We start from the raw sequence: 22,060 nt of genomic DNA, 5'->3' as shown, positions 1-22,060 counted from the left end.
TTTCAAGCTGCTCATCCCAAAGGGGTGCTGGCTGGATCTGTGTGAAACTGAATATTTTATTTATGCAAAGAAGCTAAATGTTCTCTCCTTATTCCTTTGTGATGACTATGTTTTTCTAATAAACCTTTAAAATGAGCAAATGAAGATTTGTTTCCTTTTACAAGTTGGGAAACACAGGCACTGGCATTCTATAAGAATGGTGAAAATATACAAATGTGTGTCTGTCTATATGTGTTTCTTGTGCTTTATTCTTGGCTCTTTTCCTTCTGCTTGTTTGTTTTGTCCTGTTCCAGTTTGTTTGGTTTTGCATTATTTTATTTTATTATTATTCTTTAGATGCCCGTTTGGTTTCTAGTGAAAGGATGTAGATTTAGGTGAGAGAGGAAAGGGGGAGGATCTCAGAGTAATTGAGGGAGGGAAACCATAATCAGAATATAGTGTATAAATCTTTATGTTTATAAAAGAAAATTAATAACAAATTTTAATTATGGAAAATTAATATTCTATTTGAAAAGCAACAAATATAAAAGCTAGATGAGGAAATACCTGTCAGTGCCACTCACAACCTTTTTATGTCTTAAATTATAATTCTGATTCATACTTAGAAAACATAAGAAATAAGAGTGGCTTCTAAATTAGAAATTCATTCTACTTAAGATGATATATTCACATATTAAGCTGAAACCATAATTCCTCCAAAACATTTTCTATCACTTAGTTGTACATTTACAGCAAGACACCAGAAGGCTTGCAGGGTAAATGCCCTACTTTCCAATGCTTCCCATCTCAAAGCTCACTGTGCTTGTAATAGCTACAGTGATCTCTAAAACATACTGCATCAAGTTATACCTATATGCTTTGATAGTTAGCATATTAAACGTTTGTTATGGCTTCAAGAATTTCACAAATATCCAGAATACTAACGCCACAGCAAATTCAAGAGCACTTTGTACCATAATGGCTACAAGATACAAGGACAGTTGAAGTAAGGATAGCCCTGACAAATATTCACAGAAAATCCTATTTACACAGACTGGACACAGCTAATTTTGGGTTTTCCCTACCTACTTAATAGTCACAGGTGCACTTGATGTGTTAAGTTCAATGCTATATCCTTCATGTTCCTTTTCTGCTGACACCTCTGAGGTGAAAGACACAATTTCCAAATACAAATAGAGATCCGTAGATTTACTCAGATCCCTCATGCTAACAGTGAGAGCCAAAAGGGAATTGAGCTCAGGCCTTTCGATGCAAGCTCCATTTTGATGTCACTGTTGTTTTTTCTCATCTGTGTGCCTGTTCCCATTTTCTATTAATTTATGTTATTTGAAGAATCTAACTATGACTCACTCTAAGCAGTAGTGACATAATATGACATTATGGTCACCCTGTATCAACTAGAGAAGAGTCGAGCATACTTGGTGTTCATTAGTCCTCAGTTGCTTCTCTGACATTATCAATATGGATAAAATCACTCACTAGGGAAATTAAAAAGCATTAAAAGACAATTGCTGAAAGAAACTCTGTTATTTAAAATCCTATGCCAAAATGACAAGGCAGTCAAAGTCTGACAGGACAGGCTAATTAGCATTCTAGGTCCGAAACACACGACAACTTCATGGCTCTGATTTTTAAAGTTTCATACAGTAATGGCCTCTGCACACACATTTATATGCGAAGAAAATAATGGTTAAAGTCTGAGTCTCCAGGCTTACCACTCAGAATGATAGGTTAGGTTATTAAAGTAGATCTATACTAGATACTTTTCAGTACATAGTTTATGTATGGACAAACAAAGCTAAGAAAAAGTAATTCATCATAGTTTTTAAAGCAGATATTAGCTAACAGCATTGTGCATTAGACTTTAACATAATCCGAGCACAGGTATTTCCTCTAAGCAAACCAAAACAAAAGTGTAACAGCAAATTAAATAAGGGGTGTGCATAAAAATGTAGTGTATAAATATATAAATGGCTGCATTATTTCACAAATCTTAATATACAACTAATCATTAAACTATGGTAGCAATATATTTTGTTACACTGATATTTCCTTAAAAAAATCTAGTATGTTATGAAACATAAAACCAAATACTAACTGTTTCCTTGGGGGACAATGTTGAAATTGTTCCTACTCTAAGAGTCAATCACCATGAGACAAAACAGAAAATAAATGTTAAGCATGGCATTTTAAAAGCTCGTACAATAGAAGGTCGTTTACACACAAATGCAATTTCATGTGTATTTGAAAAAAGGAAAAACAAATACCTCTTTTATAAAAAAAAAATTTTTTTTACATTAACCCTACCACACAACACCAACTGAGAAGACTGTGTTGTGAAAACAGCACATCACACAGTAGAGCTTATCAGCAATCAGAAGCAAAAGGAAGGCAGTGTTTCATGATCATAATAGCAAGTTCTGGAAGATAACCAAATATATCATCTGGCAGTTGAACAGCTGTTACAGCTTGCTGGTAATACCTTGGCATTTGTTATAAGCTATAACTTAGAAAAATTGATTTTTTTATCTGCCAGATGAAAACCCAAATCTTCTTTTAACAATTTAATATTTAAACAAAATATTTGTATTGGTCATTTTTACTTTACACATTTGGTACTATATGTTCCAAAAGGATTTTTCTAGCTCGTTTACTTCATTCTCAATTCTTGGTAAACATTTAATGAGAACAGTGATGAAATCATTTTGTTTTTTATTAGTGTGCTAGCACAGTGAACGAATAATCTGTTGACATCGTTCTCAGTTGCACTTATCTCATATAAGCAGATAAACAGTGGTTAGCCAAAAGGACAAGTTTGAAAATGTCATTAGCATTTCATTACACAGAGTACTAGAGACAATAAAAAGACAGTAATTTTACAATAATAATGTAAACAACTAGGTAGTGAAATTTACTGAAAGTCCAAGAATCTAACTAATCCCACATAAATGACTGAAATGTTTGAGTAATAGTTATAACAGCTAGAGCAATAACCTTAGGAATAACATTTTCTATGTCCTATATATACTACATACTTTAATTATATATTCTTTTTAAGAGTCCTCAAATTTTCAAGATAGTAAGCATGTTTTCCAATAAATAATTTACAAAAACCTTCACTTTTGTTCTTTTATTGATATCTATCCAGATTAAGATGTTCAGAATTCAATACTAATATGATTCAGTTGTGTAAAATGAACTGGCATACACACAGCAAATTATAATTTATCAAATTGAAGTATACCTTTATGCCTATTGCTGTTTTCTTTGCTTCTGCCTTTAATTTGGTTGCTCTTAAAATAGGTTTGGTTTTTTTATAATCCTGTTTACCTAGAAAGAAACAGTTTCAGAAAATGAGTTATATTTATATATAATTCAAAATTCACAGTCATCTATGAAATGTCAAAAATGTACACATAAAGTAAAACATAGACAGAACTACGTGGCCATTCCCAGTTGAGATTAGCATAAACATCACTTCAAATCAATATGTCTTTTTAACTCTTTTTGGAAGAAGATTCTGACAGAAATCTTAATTTCATGTGCAAAGAATGTCAAAACAAAATAATACCTTCTTTTTTTTAGAGAATAAGATATTCATAGTAAGTGTATCTTTTGAAATAGAGCCACTAATAAATTAATATATGCAATTATACTATCATATTTTGTAAAGCTAACTTTGATTTAGCAATTAAAAAATATCTTCTGACAAATTTAACATACTGTGGCTACATTAAATTAATAAATATTTCTTCGTTTTTCTCTGAGACTAAAAGAGGAATCTATAAACAATTGACTTTCAGTTCCCTAAATTCATTAAAACAAAATAACTTTCATTCCTTTCACCAGAGGACAGAACAGACATGACTAAGTAATGCAGAGAATACTGACATTTAGATATGACACTCAATCTTCTTTACCACATTTCACAGCCAAGAAACAAGCAACATTGAGTTAGTGTCATAAAATTTTTGGTTTTTGGGATACCATCTGGTGACCCCACTGACAAGCTACATAAGAAGCATTGCTCAGTCTCAAAAAAAAAAAAAAAAAAGTAGATTTCACAACAAAAGGGTTGTCAAGAAAAGAAATACATGTTTTAAAAAATACTCTTAAAGGAAAGAAGTGGGAGTGGTCCTAACTACAAAACTATAACCCATTATTCTGAGCAAAAGGTAACGTAACAATACAGAGTATGTCACATCTTCACTCTACCTTCTTATTCTCGCCTCATCCCTGTCCTCTCCGAAGTCAGTTTCCAGAGCTTATCCACACATTTCCCTTATCTAAATGATACAATGTCTCACTTTCAATTTCCACATCTTCCTCACACTGAAATAAATCTGAAAGCATTTGATCTAAACTAAAGTATATCATAAAAATTTAATGTGAAATAAATCTGCTTCTTAATGTGTCTGCTAATGATTCAAAAGTACCTTTAAACTTCCATATAGATTTTTAGAAGTAGAAGTGGCAGGGAAGTGAGGTAAATGGGCAGTAATGACGGAGAAGTGCCACAGTGGAGTTCATTACCCAAGTACAAGCGTTTCTCTGGCTACAGAGCTGTGTGTTGGCTCTTAAAGCAACACTGTGTGGTTTCACACTGCTGCAGCAAGTAACTGTCATCTTACAGTAGAAATTTAATAAGGAATATTTGTTGATGAAGTTTAATGATGCTTCCATCTGACCCTAGCCTATCAGGTCTCATCAGGACTATTGGCATTGTCTTCCTCTGTGGCCTGGAAAGGCTGCTCCCCACTCAGAGGAAGGTGATCAAAGAGCCAGCCACAGAGTTCATTTCACAGACCGGACACTCTTACCTTTACTAGGGAACCCACTTGGACACTGAGCTGCCATGGGCAACGTCTGTGCAGGGGTTCTAAGTTATCTCCATGCATGGTCTTTGGTTGGAACATCAGTCTCAGAAAACACCCCTGGGCCCAGATTTTTTGGTTCTCTTACTCACCTTGTGGAGTAAGAGAACCTGTCCCCTCCAGGTATTTCTATCTCCCCCTTCTTTCATAAGATTCCCTGTACTCTGACCATAGTTTGGCTATAGGTCTCAGCATCTGCTTTGATACCTTAATGGGTAGAATCTTTCAGAGGACCTCTGTGGGTAGGCTCCTGTCTTGTTCCATGTTTTCATGCTCTTCCAATGTCTATCTGATAATCTAGACTTTTATATGTAAAGTTTTAAATTTGCATTAGATTTTGAATCTGTCACTAATGCAATAGGGGTGGATAATGCGGCAGAGTGATTTAACATGCACATATGTGTTCAGCATGCACAAGGCCCTGGAGTCAATCTCCAAGCACCTGTAACAATAAATAAATGTCCAGAGTATGTCCCAGACAGTTGCTTAAATTGTATATAGGAAACAATAAAATGATAATACTGTTTTAGCACCAGTTTTCCTAATATATATATATATATATATATATATATATATATATATATATATATATATATACATATATAATGCATAAATAAATATATAACAAACATATTTATCATATTTGTGGAAAAAGCCTATCTGGCACTTCAGTCATCTGCTCTGTTCTAGTGTGAATAGTAATCATACTGAAGGCTCAGGTCTCAGCTGATTGTGTTATTGTGGGAGGTGATGAATACGAAGAAGTTGCATATACCCGGAGAAGGCAGGTCACTGGAGGCAAGCTTTCCAAAGTTAGACTTGGTCCCTAGAGCTTGTCTTTTGTCTGATTTCTGTCAGCTAGCAGATGAGTGAGCCTCTACTGCATGCTCCTGTTGTCATAGGCTTTGAATAAGAAGACTATAGACTACAACATTTGAAACCATGAGGAAAAATAAATTCTTCCTTCCAAAGATCCTTTGTCAATTTTTTCAACATAAGACAAGCATTTTAGCATACTGTCTGCATTATTTCTATATATTCAATAATAATTCTATAATAATTTTCTTCTCAATCCTATTTCTTATCAAGTGTTTTATACTTCATTCCTCCAATATAATCCTGATAATCTTTAAAAAGCTTTCCTTTCTTTATTGATTGTGACAGCCCATGGGTGGTAGTCAAAGGATAGTTTTCTGGACTCAGTTTTCTTATTCTATGTTGATCCCTGGGAATCAAACTGAAGTTGCTAGGCTTGTTGGGCAATCTTTCTTATGATAGATTGTTAGGCAGTCTTTCTCGCTGAGCTATCTTGTGTGCTCCTATGATACTCTTTAAAAACAAACAAACATGTGACTGTACATATATGTGTGTGTGTGTACATGTATGTTATGTGTGTACTTCGATTAATCTAGATTCTGTACGTAGGAGAAAACATGATCTTTGTCTAATTCATACTTATTTTGTTTAAAAAAATAATCTTCAGCTCCATTCTTTTTTACACAAATGACATAATTTTGTTATTTATGTTTAAAAACCTGCCCGTGATGCAACAGTGGCATAAATACTATGGGAGTCACCAGTAACTTTCTGAAAGGAGCTAATACCAGCTACAGTAAATAGAAACCATATCTGCCACTGCTAATGGAGCCAAGAACCTGGTTAAATAAGTGATAAGTATGCGGGGCAAAGCCAATACTATTATTCTGCTAAATGGACATAAAATTAAAACAATTCTCAATGGCTTATTGTTATACCCATACATCAGTTGATCCATACATCAAGCCTCATCAGAGAGGCTTCTATTTGCAGTAGATGGAAATTAACATAAATATTCTCTACTGGTCAATGTACAGAGAAGAAGAAATAATGGATACAGAAGAAGACTGGAATTTGGTTAGGTAGAAAGTGAGGATCTGAGAGAATTTAGGGTAAATATCAAAACAAATAGTATGAAATTATAAAAAAAATAAATTATTATTGAAAATTCATTTCATATACTTAGTAACATTAAAATAGGTTTAAAAACAAAAACATTCCCATAAAAGAAACAAATATCTAAATAAATACAACACACGTACTGAAAACAGACATAAAATATTTTTAGTAAAAATTATTCATTTTAATGCTATACTAGTTATCTATGATAATTCCTCATATCACTTTTTTCTAAAAAAGGATACAGTAATTTATATATGTTCTAAATCAATATAAACTCTATGTGTAAACAATTACTTCATATTTCAAGTAGTATATGCTTTTAATATTACATGGCTTTAGGCAGGAATTTTCACTAGTTCAGTCAAAACAAGCAAAAACTGTCTTTGCATCTGCCCTATTCATTTCTTTACCCTTGGCCAGGAAAAGGCTGTATTTGTGTTGGGGCTGGAGCGCGGGCTCATTATCATGTGAATATCTGGTTACTGTTTTGTAAGTGGTCATCTTTTCACAGCTACTGGTTTTCTCTCGACTTCACGTGGCCCTATTCACTATCATCATGTGGCAGCACAGCTCTCCCTCTGCTTTCACTGCTTTACACATTAATGCTCTGTCTTTTCTGAATACTGCATAAGCTGCTTAGGACTACATTATGCTATCAAACAAGCACATGCAGAAAAGCTTCCTAAACTGTTATTCTTGCGATGAAAATACAGCTGGTTCTGCTTCACAGGCACATCCTTTCACCTGCAAATGGACTTGCTCCTACACTTATTCCTCCATTTATTGTCTTTTATTTGTGTCTGCAAATCTTTAATTGCCTTTAATTAGAAAAAAAGTAAATTCGGTGCTTTAATCTTTCAAATACATTCAATCATAATTCTGTCTGGGATGAATACCAAGTTCTATTCACTGTCTGATCTTTATAACAAAGATATATAATTTATTGTCCATTTATACAGACCACACCAATTAAGATACAATACAAAAGAAGAGAGATAACAGTCAAAATATTTGAAAAGAAAAATTTGCAATCTAAATTTAATTACTCAGATGAATTATTGGTAGATGAGTTATTTGCAGCATGCCAAACCTTCAACATTTTAGACTAATTTTCAATTGATTCAAATCCCTCCCTTATTCAAAAGTCAAAGATATTTTGTTATCTTTTTTCATACTACCAGAAGTAAATATAAGAGTAAAAAAATCTGTTACAGAATTTCCAAACTGACATATGACCTGCCATATAATAATTTTTATTGTATTACATATTCCATGTAACTGAAGAGATTTATTTCACTACAAAACCAAAACTCAATAGTCTTTCTCAGGGTATCTATAGGAAATTCTATTGGCTATGTCAGTAAACAATTTGCATTTTAATATCTTAAAGGTAAACAAAATTACAAATATTCATTAGAAAATATATACTTAAAAAACAAAGTTGGCTCTTTTCTCCTTCTTCTGATGTCAGCCTCTTTGCCTTTCTGGGTAGGAATTGAGCATTTTAGCAAGAGTCCTCCCTCTTGATTAGTTTCTTTAGGTGTACCGATTTTAGTAGGTTTATCCTATATTATATGTCTATATGAGTGAGTATATACCGTGTGCATCCCTCTGCTGCTGGGATAGCTCACTCAGGATGATCGTTTCCAGATCCCACCATTTACCTGCAAATTTCATGATTTTCTTGTTTCTTATTGCTGAGTATTATTCCATTGTGTAGATATTTGTGCATCCATTCCTCCACTGAGGGGCATCTGGGCTGTTTCCAGTTTCTGGCTATTACAAATAAGGCTGCTACAAACATGGTTGAGCAAATGTCCTTATTGTGTACTTGAGAATCTTTTGGATATATGCCTAGGAGTGGTATAGCTGGATCTTGAGGAAGCGCTATTCCTAGTTGTCTGAGAAAGTGCCAGATTGCTTTCCAGAGTGGTTGTACAAGTTTACATTCCCACCAGCAGTGGAGGAGGGTTCCCCTTTCTCCACAACCTCTCCAGCATGTCTTGTCTCTTGAGTTTTTGATCTTAGCCATTCTGTTGGGTGTAAGGTGAAATCTTAGGGTTGTTTTGATTTGCATTTCCCTGATGGTTAATGAGGTTGAGCATTTCTTTAAGTGTTTCTCTGCCATTCGATATTCCTCTGCAGAGAATTCTCTGTTTAGCTCTGTACCCCATTTTTTAATTAGATTACTTGATTTTTTGCTGTTTAAAAGAGGGAACAAGTCAGAAGCCTGACACAGAGGACCTCTGAAAAGTTCTGCCCTGCAGACTATCAATGTAGATACTGAGACTTAGGGCAACCTTTGGGCAGAGTGCAGGGAATCTTAGGAAAGAAGTGGGAAACAGTATGATCTGGAGAGGACAGGAACTCCATAAGGAGAGCAACAGAACCAAAAAATCTGAGCACAGGGGCTTTCCTGAGACTGCTATTCCAACCAAGGACTATGCATGGAGATAACCTAAGACCCCTGCACAGATGTAGCCCATGGCAGTTCAGTATCCAAGTGGGTTCCATTGTGATAGGAACAGGGACTGTCTCTGACATGAACTAATTGGCCTGCTCTTTAATTACCTCCCCCTGAGGGGGAAGCAGCATTACCAGGCCACAGAAGAGGACAAGGCAGCCACTCCTGATGAGACCTAATTGACTAGGATCAGAAGGAAGGAAAAGAAGTCCTCCCCTATCAGTGGACTTGCGGAGGGGGGGGCATGCATGCAGAGGGTGGAGGAAGGGAGGGATTGGGACTGGAGGAGGGAGGGAACCACGGGGGGGGGGGGATACAAAGTGAGTAAAGTGTAATTAATAAAGAAAAATAAAGTAAAAAAATAAAAGAACAAAGTTGGCGAAATTACTACATAAAAAGAAACAATTAGAAACATTGATCTGTGAGCATATACAGCTTTAGCTGTTGTCAGTCAAATAAAATGATATCACATGTTTCCTAAAAGATAAAAGTAATATTCTTATAATAGTAAAATTTGAAAAACAATTTTTTTTCAAAATTATATAGACATCTATATTATTCCAAGCAACCTGGTAAACTAATCCCTAAACATGGATATCTCAAGCCAGTTTTCAGTGTAATAACATTATAGACATGATTCTAATAATTTTCAGTGGTAGACGGGACATATTGATATTAATCATAGACCTCAAAGACCGTATCATTATCTAACACCATATAAATGAGCAAGCACTAAGAGAAAACAAAACAAAACAAAAAGATGGCTAAGCATGGCCAAAAACAAAAATTTCACAAGAGTTACAAAACTATATCATTTAGCAAGTTTCAAAGGTTAAAAATATTTAAGACAAGATCAAGATATTTTCAAAAGTGAAAGAGAAAAGTCCAGGAGACCTCAACCCTTCACAAAGAACTGCAGGCAACTGAGAAGTGCTGAGAAAAAGAAAAATAATCTTCTCCAGGAAAAGAAAACACCAATTGGTTGTCCAAAGCCAATGCTCATCTCTGAGAAGATACAAACAAGTAACATTACACAGACTGAGCAGGTTATACTTAAAAATATATACACATATACATATACATAGGTGCATATAACAGGATATATTGAAAGCAGTGGTAGGAGGAAATATCATAGCACTAAGTGCTTTCACAAAGAAATTGAAGACATCTTATATAATCAACTTAACAACACACCTGAAAGCCCTAAAGAACAAAACGAAGCAGACACACCCAAGAGGGGTAGACAGCTAGAAATAATCAAACTCAGGACTGAAATCAATAAATGAGGGGGAAAAAAAAAACAATTCAAAACACCAATGAAACCAAGAGCTAGATCTTTGAGAAAATCAACAAGATAGACAAACCCTTAGCTAAACTAAATAAAAGGCAGAGAGACACAATCCAAATCAACAAAATCAGAAATGTAAAGGGAGACATAACCGCAGACACTAAGGAAATCCAAAGAATCATTAGGTCTTACTTCAAAAGTCTATACATCACAAAATTTGAAAAGCTAAATAAAATGAACAATTTTCTTGATAGATTCCACTTACCAAAGTTGAATCAAGATCAGGTAAACACATTTAATACTCGTATGTCCCCACAGGAAATAGAAGCATTCATTAAAAGTCTCCCATCCAGAAAAGCTCAGGGCCAGATGGTTTCAGTGGAGAATTCTACCAGACTTTCAAAGAAGAGCTAATACCAATTCTCAGAAAAACATCACCAAACTCATTTTATGAGGCCACAGTCACCTTGATACTTACACCACAAAAAGACCCAACAAAAAAGAAATCTTCAGAACATTTTTCCTTATGAACATTGATGGAAAAATACTCAATAAAATATTCATAAACCGAATCCAAGAACACTTCAAAACTATCATCCACCATGACCAAGTAAGCTTCAGCCCAGGTATCCAGAGGTGGTTCAATATATGGAAATCCATCAACGTAATCCACCATATAAGCAAATTGTAAGAAAAAAAAGAAAACACCACATGATCACCTTCTTAGATGCTGAAAAAACATTTGACAAAATCCAATACCCATTCACGTTTAAAGACTTGGAGACATAAAGGATACAAAGCATGTATGTAGACAGAGTAAAGCAATATACAGCAAGCCTATAGCCAACATCAAACTAAACAGAGAGAAACTTAAATCAATTTCACTGAAATCAGGGACAAGGCAAGGCTGTCCACTCCCTCCACATCTCTTCAACATCTACAAGTAAGTAGAACTCCTTACTACCCAAAAAAATTCTAACAGGAAACTCATACAGCTGATAAACACCTTCAGCAAAGTAGCTGAATACAATATTAACCCCCCTAAAAGATTAGTAGTCCTCTTGTATACAAAAGAAAAGTGAGCTGAGAAAAAAGTTAGGAAAACCACACCCTTCACAATAGCTACAAAAACATAAAGTATCTTGGTGTGATTCTAGCCAAGGAAGTGAAAAACTTCTATGAAAAAACTTCAAGTCTCTGAAGAAAGAAACTGAAAAAGATATCAGAAGATGGAAAGGTCCACCATGCTCATGGATTGGTAGGATTGACAAAGTAAAAATGGCCATCCTACCAAAAGCAATCTATAATTAAATGCGACTCCCATCAAAATACCAACACAATTTTTTACATACCTTGAAAGAACAATTCTCAATTTCATATGAAACAAAAAATAGAATAGCTAGAATAATCCTGTACAATAATAGATATTCTGTAGGTATCTCAATCTATCATCTCAAGCTGTCTTATAGAGCAACAGTAATAAAAAACAAACAAACAAACAAACAAACAAAAACAAAACAAAACAAAACAAAAACCCTGCATGTTACTGGCATAGAAACAGATTGGTGGATAAAATGGAATTGAATTAAAGAGCCAGAAATAAACACACACACACACCTATGGACACTTAATTTTTGGCAAAGGAACCAAAACCATTAAATGGAAAAAAGATAGCATCTTCAACAAGTGGTGCTGCTCCAACTGGATGTCTACATGATGAAAAATGCAAATAGGTTCATATTTATCACCCTAAACAAAATTAAAGTCCACATCGATCAAAAACATCAACATAAAATTAGACACATTAAATCTAGAAGAAAAAGTGGGGAAGAGCCTTGAACTCATTGGCACAGGAGACAACTTCCTGAACAGAACACCAACAGCACAGGCTCTAAGATCAACATTCAATAAATGGGACCTCATGAAACTGAAAATCTTCTGTGAGCAAAGGACACTGTCAATAGAACAAAATGACAGCTTATAGACTGGGAAAAGATCTTCACTAACCCTAGATCTGACAGAGGGCTACTGCCTAATATATATAATGAATCAAGAAATTAAACACAAACAAATAAAATAATTCATTTTAAAAACAGGATACAGAGCTAAGCAGAGAATTCTCAACACAGGAATATCAAATGGCAAAGAAACACTTAAAATAAGGACATTTGCTCAAGTATGTCCATAGAAGCTTTATTTGTAACAGCCAGAATCTGGAAACAACCTAGATGTCCCTCAATGGAGGAATGGATACAGAAATAGTTGTACATCTACACAATGAAATACTACAGCAAATTAAAAACAAGGAAATTGTGAAATATGCAGGCAAATGGATAGAGCTAGAAGAGATAATCCTGAGTGAAGTAACCTAGAAACAGAAAGAAACACATGATATACAATCACTTATATGCAAATATTGGTTGTATAATATAGGATTGCCATCTACAGACCTAAAGGAGGTAAGCACTAAGGAGGACCCTAGGGAAGATGCTTAAATCTCATTCAGAATGGCAAATAGGATAGACACCAAAAGCAGTGGAAGAGAGGAAACAGGATGAAAGTCTACTATAGAGGGTCCTCTGAAACACACCACCAAACAGAGGATCAAAGCAGAAACTGAGACTCAGGGCCAAACTTTGGGCAGAGCACAGGGAGTCATATGGAAAAAGAGAGGGGTGGGAATAGATGGAGAGTACTGGAACCTCACAAGGAGACCAACAAAACTAAAGGATCTTATCCCAGGGGCTCCTGCAGAGACTGATGCACAAACAAAGGACCATGCATGGAGAGGACCTCGACCCCCTGCTCACTGATTGGCAGCTCAGTCTCCACGTGGATCATCTTTGAGTAAGGGGAGCAAGGGCTGCCTCTATCATGAACTCAGGTGATTGCTCTTTGAGTACTCACCCCTAGTGATGTGGCCTGGCAAGCTGGAAGCAACCCAGATGCCCCTCAGCTGAGGAATGGATACAGAAGTAAAGGTACATCTACACAATGGAATATTACTCAACAATAAAAAACAAGGACATCATAAAATTTGCAGGTAAATGGTGGGAAACGGAAAAGATCATCCTGAGTGAGGTATCCCAGGGGCAGAAATACATACACAGTATATACTCACTCATAAGTGGATATTAGACACATAATATAGGATAAACATAATAAAATCTGTACACCTAAAGAAACTAATCAAGAAGGAGGACTCTGGCTAAGATGCTCAATCCCCATTCAGAAAGACAAAGAGGATGGACATCAGAAGAAGGAGAAAACAGGGAACAGGACAGGAGGCTGCCACAGAGGGCCTCTGACAGACTCTACCCTGCAGGATATCAATGCAGATGCTGAGACTTATGGCCAACCTTTGGGCAGAGTGCAGGGAATCTTATGAAAGAAGTGGGAAACCTCTTCCTGAGGTTTCCAGGGGTCATTCCAGAGACTGATACTCCAACCAAGGACCATGCATGCAAATAACCTAAGACCCCTGCATAGATGTAACCCATGACAGCTCAGTGTTCAAGCAGATTCCCTAATAATGAGAGCAGGGACTGTCTCTGACATGAACTGATTGGCCTGCTCTTTGATCACTTCCCCCTAAGGGAGGAGCAGCCTTACCAGGCCACAGAAGATGACAATACAGCCACTCCTGATGAGACCTGATAGACTAGGATCAGAAGAAAGGAGAGGAAGTCCTCACCTATCAGTGGACTTGGAGAGGGGCATGTGTGGAGAAATGGGAGGGCGGGTATGATTGGGAGGGGAGGAGGGAAGGGGCTACGGGGGGATGCAAAGTGAATAAAGTGTAATTAATAAAAATTAAAGTAAAAAAATATTAAAAAAAAGAAATGTTCAACACCTTTAGTCATCAGGAAAATGCAAATCCAAACGATTCTGAGATTCCATCTTACATCCATCAGAATGGCTAAGATAAAAAGTTCAAGTCACAACACTGGAGAGGATGTGGATAAAGGTGAATCCTCCTCCATTGCTGGTAGGTGTGCAAACATGTACAACCACTTTGGAAATCAAGCTTTCTCAGAAAGTTGGGATTATCACTACCTCAAGATCCAGGTATACCACTCCTAGGCATATACCCAAAAGATACCACACTATTCAATGAGGACATTTGCTCAAATATGCTCATAGCAGCTTTATTTGTAATAGCCAGAATCTAAAAACAACCTAGCTGTCCCTCATGGAGGAATGCATACAAAGAATGTGGCACATTTATATAACCGAGCTTTTATGAAATCCAAAACTTCCATTACAACAAATAATTACTACAATTGAGAAATAGAATACTCAATATAATAAAAAGTTGATAATCATTATATTTTAGTTAATTCAATATGACAGAAAAAGCAGGCAATGAAGAAAACTCCCCCAAAAGAAAGACTCTATGCAGCAGGGTATCAAAGCTGATGCTGAGGTTCAGAACCAAACTTTGGGCAGAGTGCAGAGAATCTTATGAGAGAAGAGGGAGATAGAAAGACCTGGAGTGGACAGGAGCTGCCCTAGAGCAACAGAACCAAAAATTCTTGACCTTGATGTGTCTTTTGAGACTGATTCTCTAACCAAGGGGGAGATAATCTAGAACCCCTGCTCACATGTAGCCCATGGCAGCTCAGTATCCAAGTGGGTACCCTAGTAAGGGGAACAGGGACTGTCTCTGACATGAACTCAGTGACTGGCTCTTTGATCACCACCTCCTGAGGGGTGGCAGCCTTACCAGGCCACAGAGGAAGAAAATGAAGCCAGTCCTGATGAGACCTGATAGTCTAGGGTGAGAGGCAAGGGGAGGAAGACCTCTCATATTAGTGGACTAGGGGAGGGGTGTGGGATGAAAAGAGGGAGGATGTGATTGGGAGGGGATGAGGGAGTGGGCTACACCTGAGATACAAAGTGAATAAAGTGTAATAAATAAAAACAATAAATTTTAAAAAAATGAGAAAAGAAAGAAAGAAATTTTAGTTTTTAAATACTTATGAATCAAAGAATGCAGTCCAAATATTTCAGAGATGTAGAAAAGCATGCAAACTAGTAAAGAAAATTAAATTTAAATAAATATAAAATGAAGCTTGAGAAATAAAGAACTTTCATTTACCTTAATGTTATAATTTAAATTTGTTTGTCCAAAAATAAAGCTTTTGAGGAATACATATACAAAAAATCAAAATCTTAAAGTTTCAGGTAATAATGAAAACTGTACTTTAGAATTAAATAAAAGCTAGAAAGGGAATTAACAATACTACTTTAAAATAATACTGCTTAAAAATGGCTCAGAATACAAACAAACCAAAAACCCTTTCAAATACTTTTCTAACTCATTATAAAAGAAAGAAATAATAAAATAAACATTAGCTTTCGAATGTTAAGGAACAAAATTATGAAGATAGGAAACATCACCATTTTAGGACATCTTACTTTTTTTTTGAACAGTCACATTTCACTATATATATAACATACAAAATAGATCTGAAAAATCATAATTAGCGTAAGTAGTGTTATATCTACATATGAGGTAGTAGTTATTCTTTTAATGCCAGAGACGATGTTAGCAAGACTGACTACACAGAAGAAAGTGTCTATCAAAACCTGATAGCATAGCAAACGCTCTTCACAGCTTTTGTGTGCAATTTAAGTTGTTACCAGCGTTAGCAACACTATTATGTTTCATGTAACCTTCTGGGCAATGAGAAACAAACATCAATAGTAGATACAGAAAAGATAACGACTTTATAGCATTAAAAATCATCAAATTGCAAAGCAGCAGCAAGGAAGGAAAAACAAAAAAAATAGAAAACGACAAAATGGCAAAAGTAATTCCTGTTCTATTGACAATTATTTTAAATGTAAATGGATTAAATGCTCCAATAAAGAAACAAATAGCTGAGCGGAATTTTAAAAGACACAATTAAATTCCTTCAAGATGAGAGTCATTTTAGATTTAATGATACATTGACTGTGTCATTCCAGAAACAAAAGATATTGAAGAAGGAAAAGTAGGGACAGAGAGAAGGAAGGAGGGGGAGACAGACAGACAGACAGAAACAGAGACCGACACAGCAGTAGCTGGAGAGAGAGAGCACTAGAGCCAGCCAGAGAGCAAGCACAGGAATGACCAGGTTCAAACTGGACAAAAATAAACTTTATAAAAACTATGATCAGGGGATGGTTCCAGAAAGAACTGGTAGCTGCTCACAACCAGGAAGACTCAGATGGTGTCTACACATGCTGTTAGTACAGACCTACCCTGTAAACCTCAAAATATCTCTACGTTTCTTACAGTCTCTAATACAGTACAACGCCTACATAAACTTTATTGTTTAGAAAAAGAATGAGGACAAACAAACAGCAGTCATGTTAAGGTCAGAGCCTTTTTTATTCTGAGTTTAGATGATTCCATCTACTTCGGAACCCATGGTTTATGAAGCACATTTTGTATGTATTAAATTTAAAGTATATACATAAAATACATAAACATATACACATATAGGCATATATATGTATTGTGAGCTAGATATATAGATAAAAATAGTTTGGTAGATGATAAGTAGCTAAACAGCTAGATAGTTTGATAAACAGAGGATAGAAAAATAGATTATGAAAGAAAATAATATACTGATAGTGTGAAGCTTCTTTTATAGACAGATCACCAAGATGGCAATAGCAGATTTATATACTACACCCATAGATTAACGTAGAGTATTCAATCCTGTGGTGACAGATTACACATTTTTTGAGGGCATGCTAACATTGTCCAGGATGTATAACATACTAGAACACAAAACAAATTTTTACAAACTTAAGAAAGAAAACTAGTCACTCAAAATATCTTCTTTATTCAATGGAAATTACACATCAATAACATAAATCAAATGGAAAAATTTACATATATGATGTGAAAGCAAATAACTAACTCTCCACCAATCACTGCTGAAAAAATATTTTATGACATGAAAATGGACAAATTAATTGCATGCAGCACAAGTAGGTGCCACAGTTTGAATATCCTTTTCAAAATTCATGCTGAAATATAATTCACAACCCGAATGTTGCTTATATTTATTTGGAGGTAATTAGGGATATATGGGATCATCAGGATGGGACATTCATGTGGATCTGGTGACTGTAAGGAAAGAAACATAGGGTGGGGAGACTTAGGGTTTTTCTGTTTCCATGTAATATCTGATAGTATATAAAGAAACAGAAAAGGAGGCACACGCAACATGTCAGCCAGCTCATAGCCTCCTGAACCTTTATTTTCTAAACACTACTGGGTTTATTTTAGTTTTGATAAAGCAGCAGAAAATGGATGACATAGTATGGAATGAAGTTTAAAGTAATAACTACTGGAAATTAAATAAATAAATAAAAACTAAAAAAAAAAAAACTACCTGCATCAAAAGTATCATCACAACTAAGCAACACAAAATAGCTCAGGAACTATAAAAACAATAAATTAAGTGCAATATTAATAGAGAGAATGAAATAATAAATACTAGATATTAAGCTCATAAAATATAAACTAAATTGCAATAGGAAAAAGATCAACAAAAGTAAGCAGGGATTTTTCAAACTAAGGAGAGTAAACAAAAACCAAAATGAAGAGAAGAGGGAGGAGAAATTCAAGAAAATAAATTCAAACATGAACATAACAGGCTATTATGGATAATTATATGCCAACAAACTGAATAACTAGAAGAAATGGTAATATTTATATAAACATGGATATATTCCTAGAAACATTTTTAACTTGTAGTACCAAGAAGGAATCAAATATAAATAGAAAACCTAAAGAGACAAATAACAAATAAAGATACTGAATCAGTAATCAGAAATTTTCTGACTATAAGCATCCCAGTACCAGATGCCTGTAGAGATGAATTCTACCAGACACTTAGAAAAGAATATAGTAGACAGAACGTTTCATGTTAAGCCAGTTTAACTTATATTCCAAAGCTGAACAAAAGATGTCACAAAATGAAAATTACCTCATATTTATCAGAGTTTCTAAAATAATCTGCAAATGAGTAGAAGGCTAAATTTGATACTACATTCAAAATACCATTTACATTGGCCAAACTGTATTAATTCCAGCTGTTGTGGTTAATTTAAATTGTCAATTTATCTAAATTTGAAATTACTATGAAAACATTCATCTGGGTGTGTCTGTGAAGATGTTTCCACAAGGTTTAACTGAAGAGAAGATACCTACAATGAACTGTGTGGCCAAGTGCCACTGGCTGGCGTCTGTGGCTGAATTAAACAATATTCATTTCTCTCTGTTTCCTGACTATGGGTGTAATGTGACCAGCTACTCCACAGCCTACCAAAATGCCTTCCCTATGTGGGGGACTATGCCCTTTTAATGGTGACTCGAAATAAATCCTTCGTTCCTTAAGCTGCTTTTGTCAGGTACTTTGTCACTATGATGATGAGAGGAGCTAACAGAAAATTGGTACCAGGAGAGGGGTTATGCCTATGAGGCACCTCATCATTTGTTTTGGGGTCCTTTGGAACCACTTTGTGGAAAGGAAGTGAAAGACTTTGGATCTGCAGTGAGCAGATCTGTTAAGCCACTATGGTAGTAGAGCTTAACTGACAATTCTTGGGGGATGGCTCAGAAGACCAGAATGGGAGGGAAATGTGAAAAGTGGAGGCCCAAACCATGAAGTTCACCAACAAATAATCTACCTGAAATAAGATAGAGGCTATCAATTTGCTTTCTGTCAAAGAAGTTAACTTGGTCTGTCTACAGCCTGATCTGATAACTTGAGTCAACCAAATTAAGAAGTAATACATATATAACAATAATGGGGAAAAAGATGCCAGGAATTTTAAATAGAGCAAGGGGGGATATATGGAAAACCTTGGAGAGGCTTGAAGTTTTTTTCATACAGGTCTTTCATGTGCTTGGTTAGAGTCACACTTATGTTATTAGTGGCTATTGTAAAGAGTATTATTTCTCTAATTTCTTTCTCAGTCCTTTTGTCTTTTGTATACAGGAGGACTACTGGGTTGTTGTTGTTACTGTTGTTTTGAATTCATTTTGTATCCAGCCACTTTGCTGAATACAAAATTTATCAGCTGAAGGAGTTTTCTGGTAGAATTTTTGGGGTCACTCACGTATACTATCACATCATCTGCGAATAGTGATACTTTGACTTCTTCCTTCCAAATGTGTACTCCCTTAATCTCCGTTAGTTTTTTTTTAATTTAATTTAATTTTTTTATTAATTCTGTATCCCAGGTGTATCCCGCTCCTCCCTCCTTCCCTTATCTTATCTCCTCCCTGCCCCTTTCCAAGTCCACTGATTGGGGAGGACCTGGAGATACCTGATAAAACAGGGTCAGATGAAAGGGGAGGAGGTCCTCCCCAATCCTTTAGTTTTTTTAATTGCTCTAGCTAGGACTTCAAGTACTATGTAGAAAAGACATGGAGAGAGTTGGCAGCCTTGCCTTGTCCCTGATTTCAGTGGGATAAATTTACGTTTCTCTCTATTTAGTTTGATGTTGGCTGGCCTATGAATTCTTATTTTTGTTTTTTTTTTAGCTTATTATTTTTTTGTATTTTTAATTTTTAGATTGCATACTTTGGGAATATTATAAAATAAATGTATATTATCTTGTAACAGTTATTTTACTTATTTATCTGAATTCAATTGAAATTTTTTATTCTTCAATTACAAATAAGATTTTATTAATTAATTATTTTTTGTTTAAGAAATCATGGGTAAAGGTAGAGAAAAGTGGAAGACAGTGGTATGTTGAGAAGGGGAAGTTGTTGTTTAGCTTCTGATGTCTACTTTATTACTCTTTTTAAAAAAATGTGTCCCTATTCCGTGGGCTAGCTCTGTGCAGGGGTCTTAGGTTATCTCCATGCATAGTCCTTAGTTGGAGTATCAATCTCAGGAAAGACCCCTCTGCTCAGATTTTTTGGTTCTGTTGCTCTCCTTGTGGAGTTCCTGTCCTCTCCAGATCTGACATGAATTGATTGGCCTTCTCTTTAATTACCTCCCCCTGAGGGGGAAGCATCATTACCAGGCCACTGAAGAAGACAATGCAGCCACTCCTGATGAGACCTAATTGACTAGGATCAGAAGGAAGGAAAAGAAGACCTCCCCTATCAGTAGACTTGGGGAGGAGCATGCATGCAGAGGGTGGAGGAAGGGAGGGATTGGGATGGGAGGAGAGAGGGAACCACAGGAGGGATACAAAGTGAATAAAGTGTAATTAATAAAGAATAAAAAAAATAGTTGGCTAAAAAAAAAATATGTCCCCAGGCTACAATTTCTAAAAAAATCTCAGGGTTTTCCTTCTGTTTTACATAGTGCATGAGTATTCTATAGGCAAACAATTCATGTCCATTTAGACAGGAAGCCTGCCTGCATTTGGAGCAGGCTGCTTCCTGTTCTGTTGGTGCTATTCTCTCTCTAGATGGCCATCTTTCCAAGGGGCTCTATTCTAGTATCTGAGGATATGCATGGGATCTTAATCCCCAAATCCTGTCCCCTGTTAAGTCTCCACTTAACAAGGACTCCTGGAAAATTTCTTTTCTTCTTTCTAAGTTTAGTTCGAGATGTGAAATGGAATTTGTATTTTATTCAGCATATTTTAATAAAGTATTCTGAAAATATAAATCACTGCCATCATGAGGCAATAAAATTAAAATTTTAGATTAAAAAAATAACTTATTACATGATAGTACATAAAATGTTGTAAAACAGCAACTATTCCTAAAAATAATAATATTTCATTTTTATACAATAGATAAAATCACAAAAGCACTAGTAAAAGCAAATATATGAAGTATGTTCTTTGCCAGCAAGTATGGTTAGATATGCTTTTGCTTCTGAAATCCTTTAAGGCACTTATTTATTTATTCATATTTTTCTGAAAGTTGTGTATATATATATTACAGAAAATGTATTCCCAATCAAAATACATAACAGTCCTTTTCTTTATTTCCATTTTTAGAAGCTCATTCCTTACCAATTTGTTTTCTGTACTGATCAACAGGAAGTTTCGTAGTGGAAGAGTCTTTTCTACCCATCTTTGATCTTCAAAACGCCTGCTAAAAAGAAAGAAAACAATTACAATGAAACATTTAAAACATATATCTGAAAACTCTCAAAGAGGTCCTTAAAATGATTTTTAAAGAAGTGGGTTGATATGCTGCTGACTTAAATTCAACTAGATATTTACAAAGAAAGCAACACTCCTCAAATAAATCTTCAGCTATATGATCACTGGTGATAAAACCATTATTCATTGATTGTAGATCACATTAATTTCATCAAGAACTAAGACCAATTAAACAAGGATATTAGAGGATAGTGTCTGTAAATGGCAATTTTCTTTGCAGTTACACCCTGTGTTACCTTAAAATGAAAAGATTAAAGTATGTCAGCTGTGATTAAAGTGAGTGTGAATTTTGTTTTAAAATGCCTCACAAATGTATCCAAGGTGGATGGGTTTAGGCTCTGCTCTGTCCCT

At 35.3% G+C, this 22,060-nt stretch overlaps 1 protein-coding gene across 3 annotated transcripts in view; it reads right to left on the bottom strand.

Moving 5' to 3' along the window:
* The window catches only part of Triqk (triple QxxK/R motif containing), a 62,482-nt gene that overhangs the window by 2,643 nt on the left and 37,779 nt on the right, over positions 1-22,060 (bottom strand). For 2 of the 3 annotated variants that reach the window (XM_055603476.1, XM_055603475.1), the window contains 2 exons: positions 21,557-21,638; positions 3,245-3,330 (listed from right to left, as the gene is read on the bottom strand). In XM_055603476.1, the coding sequence (XP_055459451.1) occupies positions 3,245-3,330; positions 21,557-21,617 (147 nt within the window). In that variant the 5' untranslated portion in view covers positions 21,618-21,638. The remainder of the gene's footprint in view (positions 1-3,244; positions 3,331-21,556; positions 21,639-22,060) is intronic. The other variant, XM_055603474.1, reaches the window with a different exon arrangement.

Source organism: Psammomys obesus, unplaced genomic scaffold, assembly GCF_907164565.1.
Source record: "Psammomys obesus unplaced genomic scaffold, mPsaObe1.curated_primary_1811, whole genome shotgun sequence".
In the NCBI taxonomy this organism is placed as follows: Eukaryota; Metazoa; Chordata; class Mammalia; order Rodentia; family Muridae; genus Psammomys; species Psammomys obesus.
Note: the sequence above shows the minus strand (reverse complement) of the source record. Positions and strands in the feature narration are given on the sequence as shown.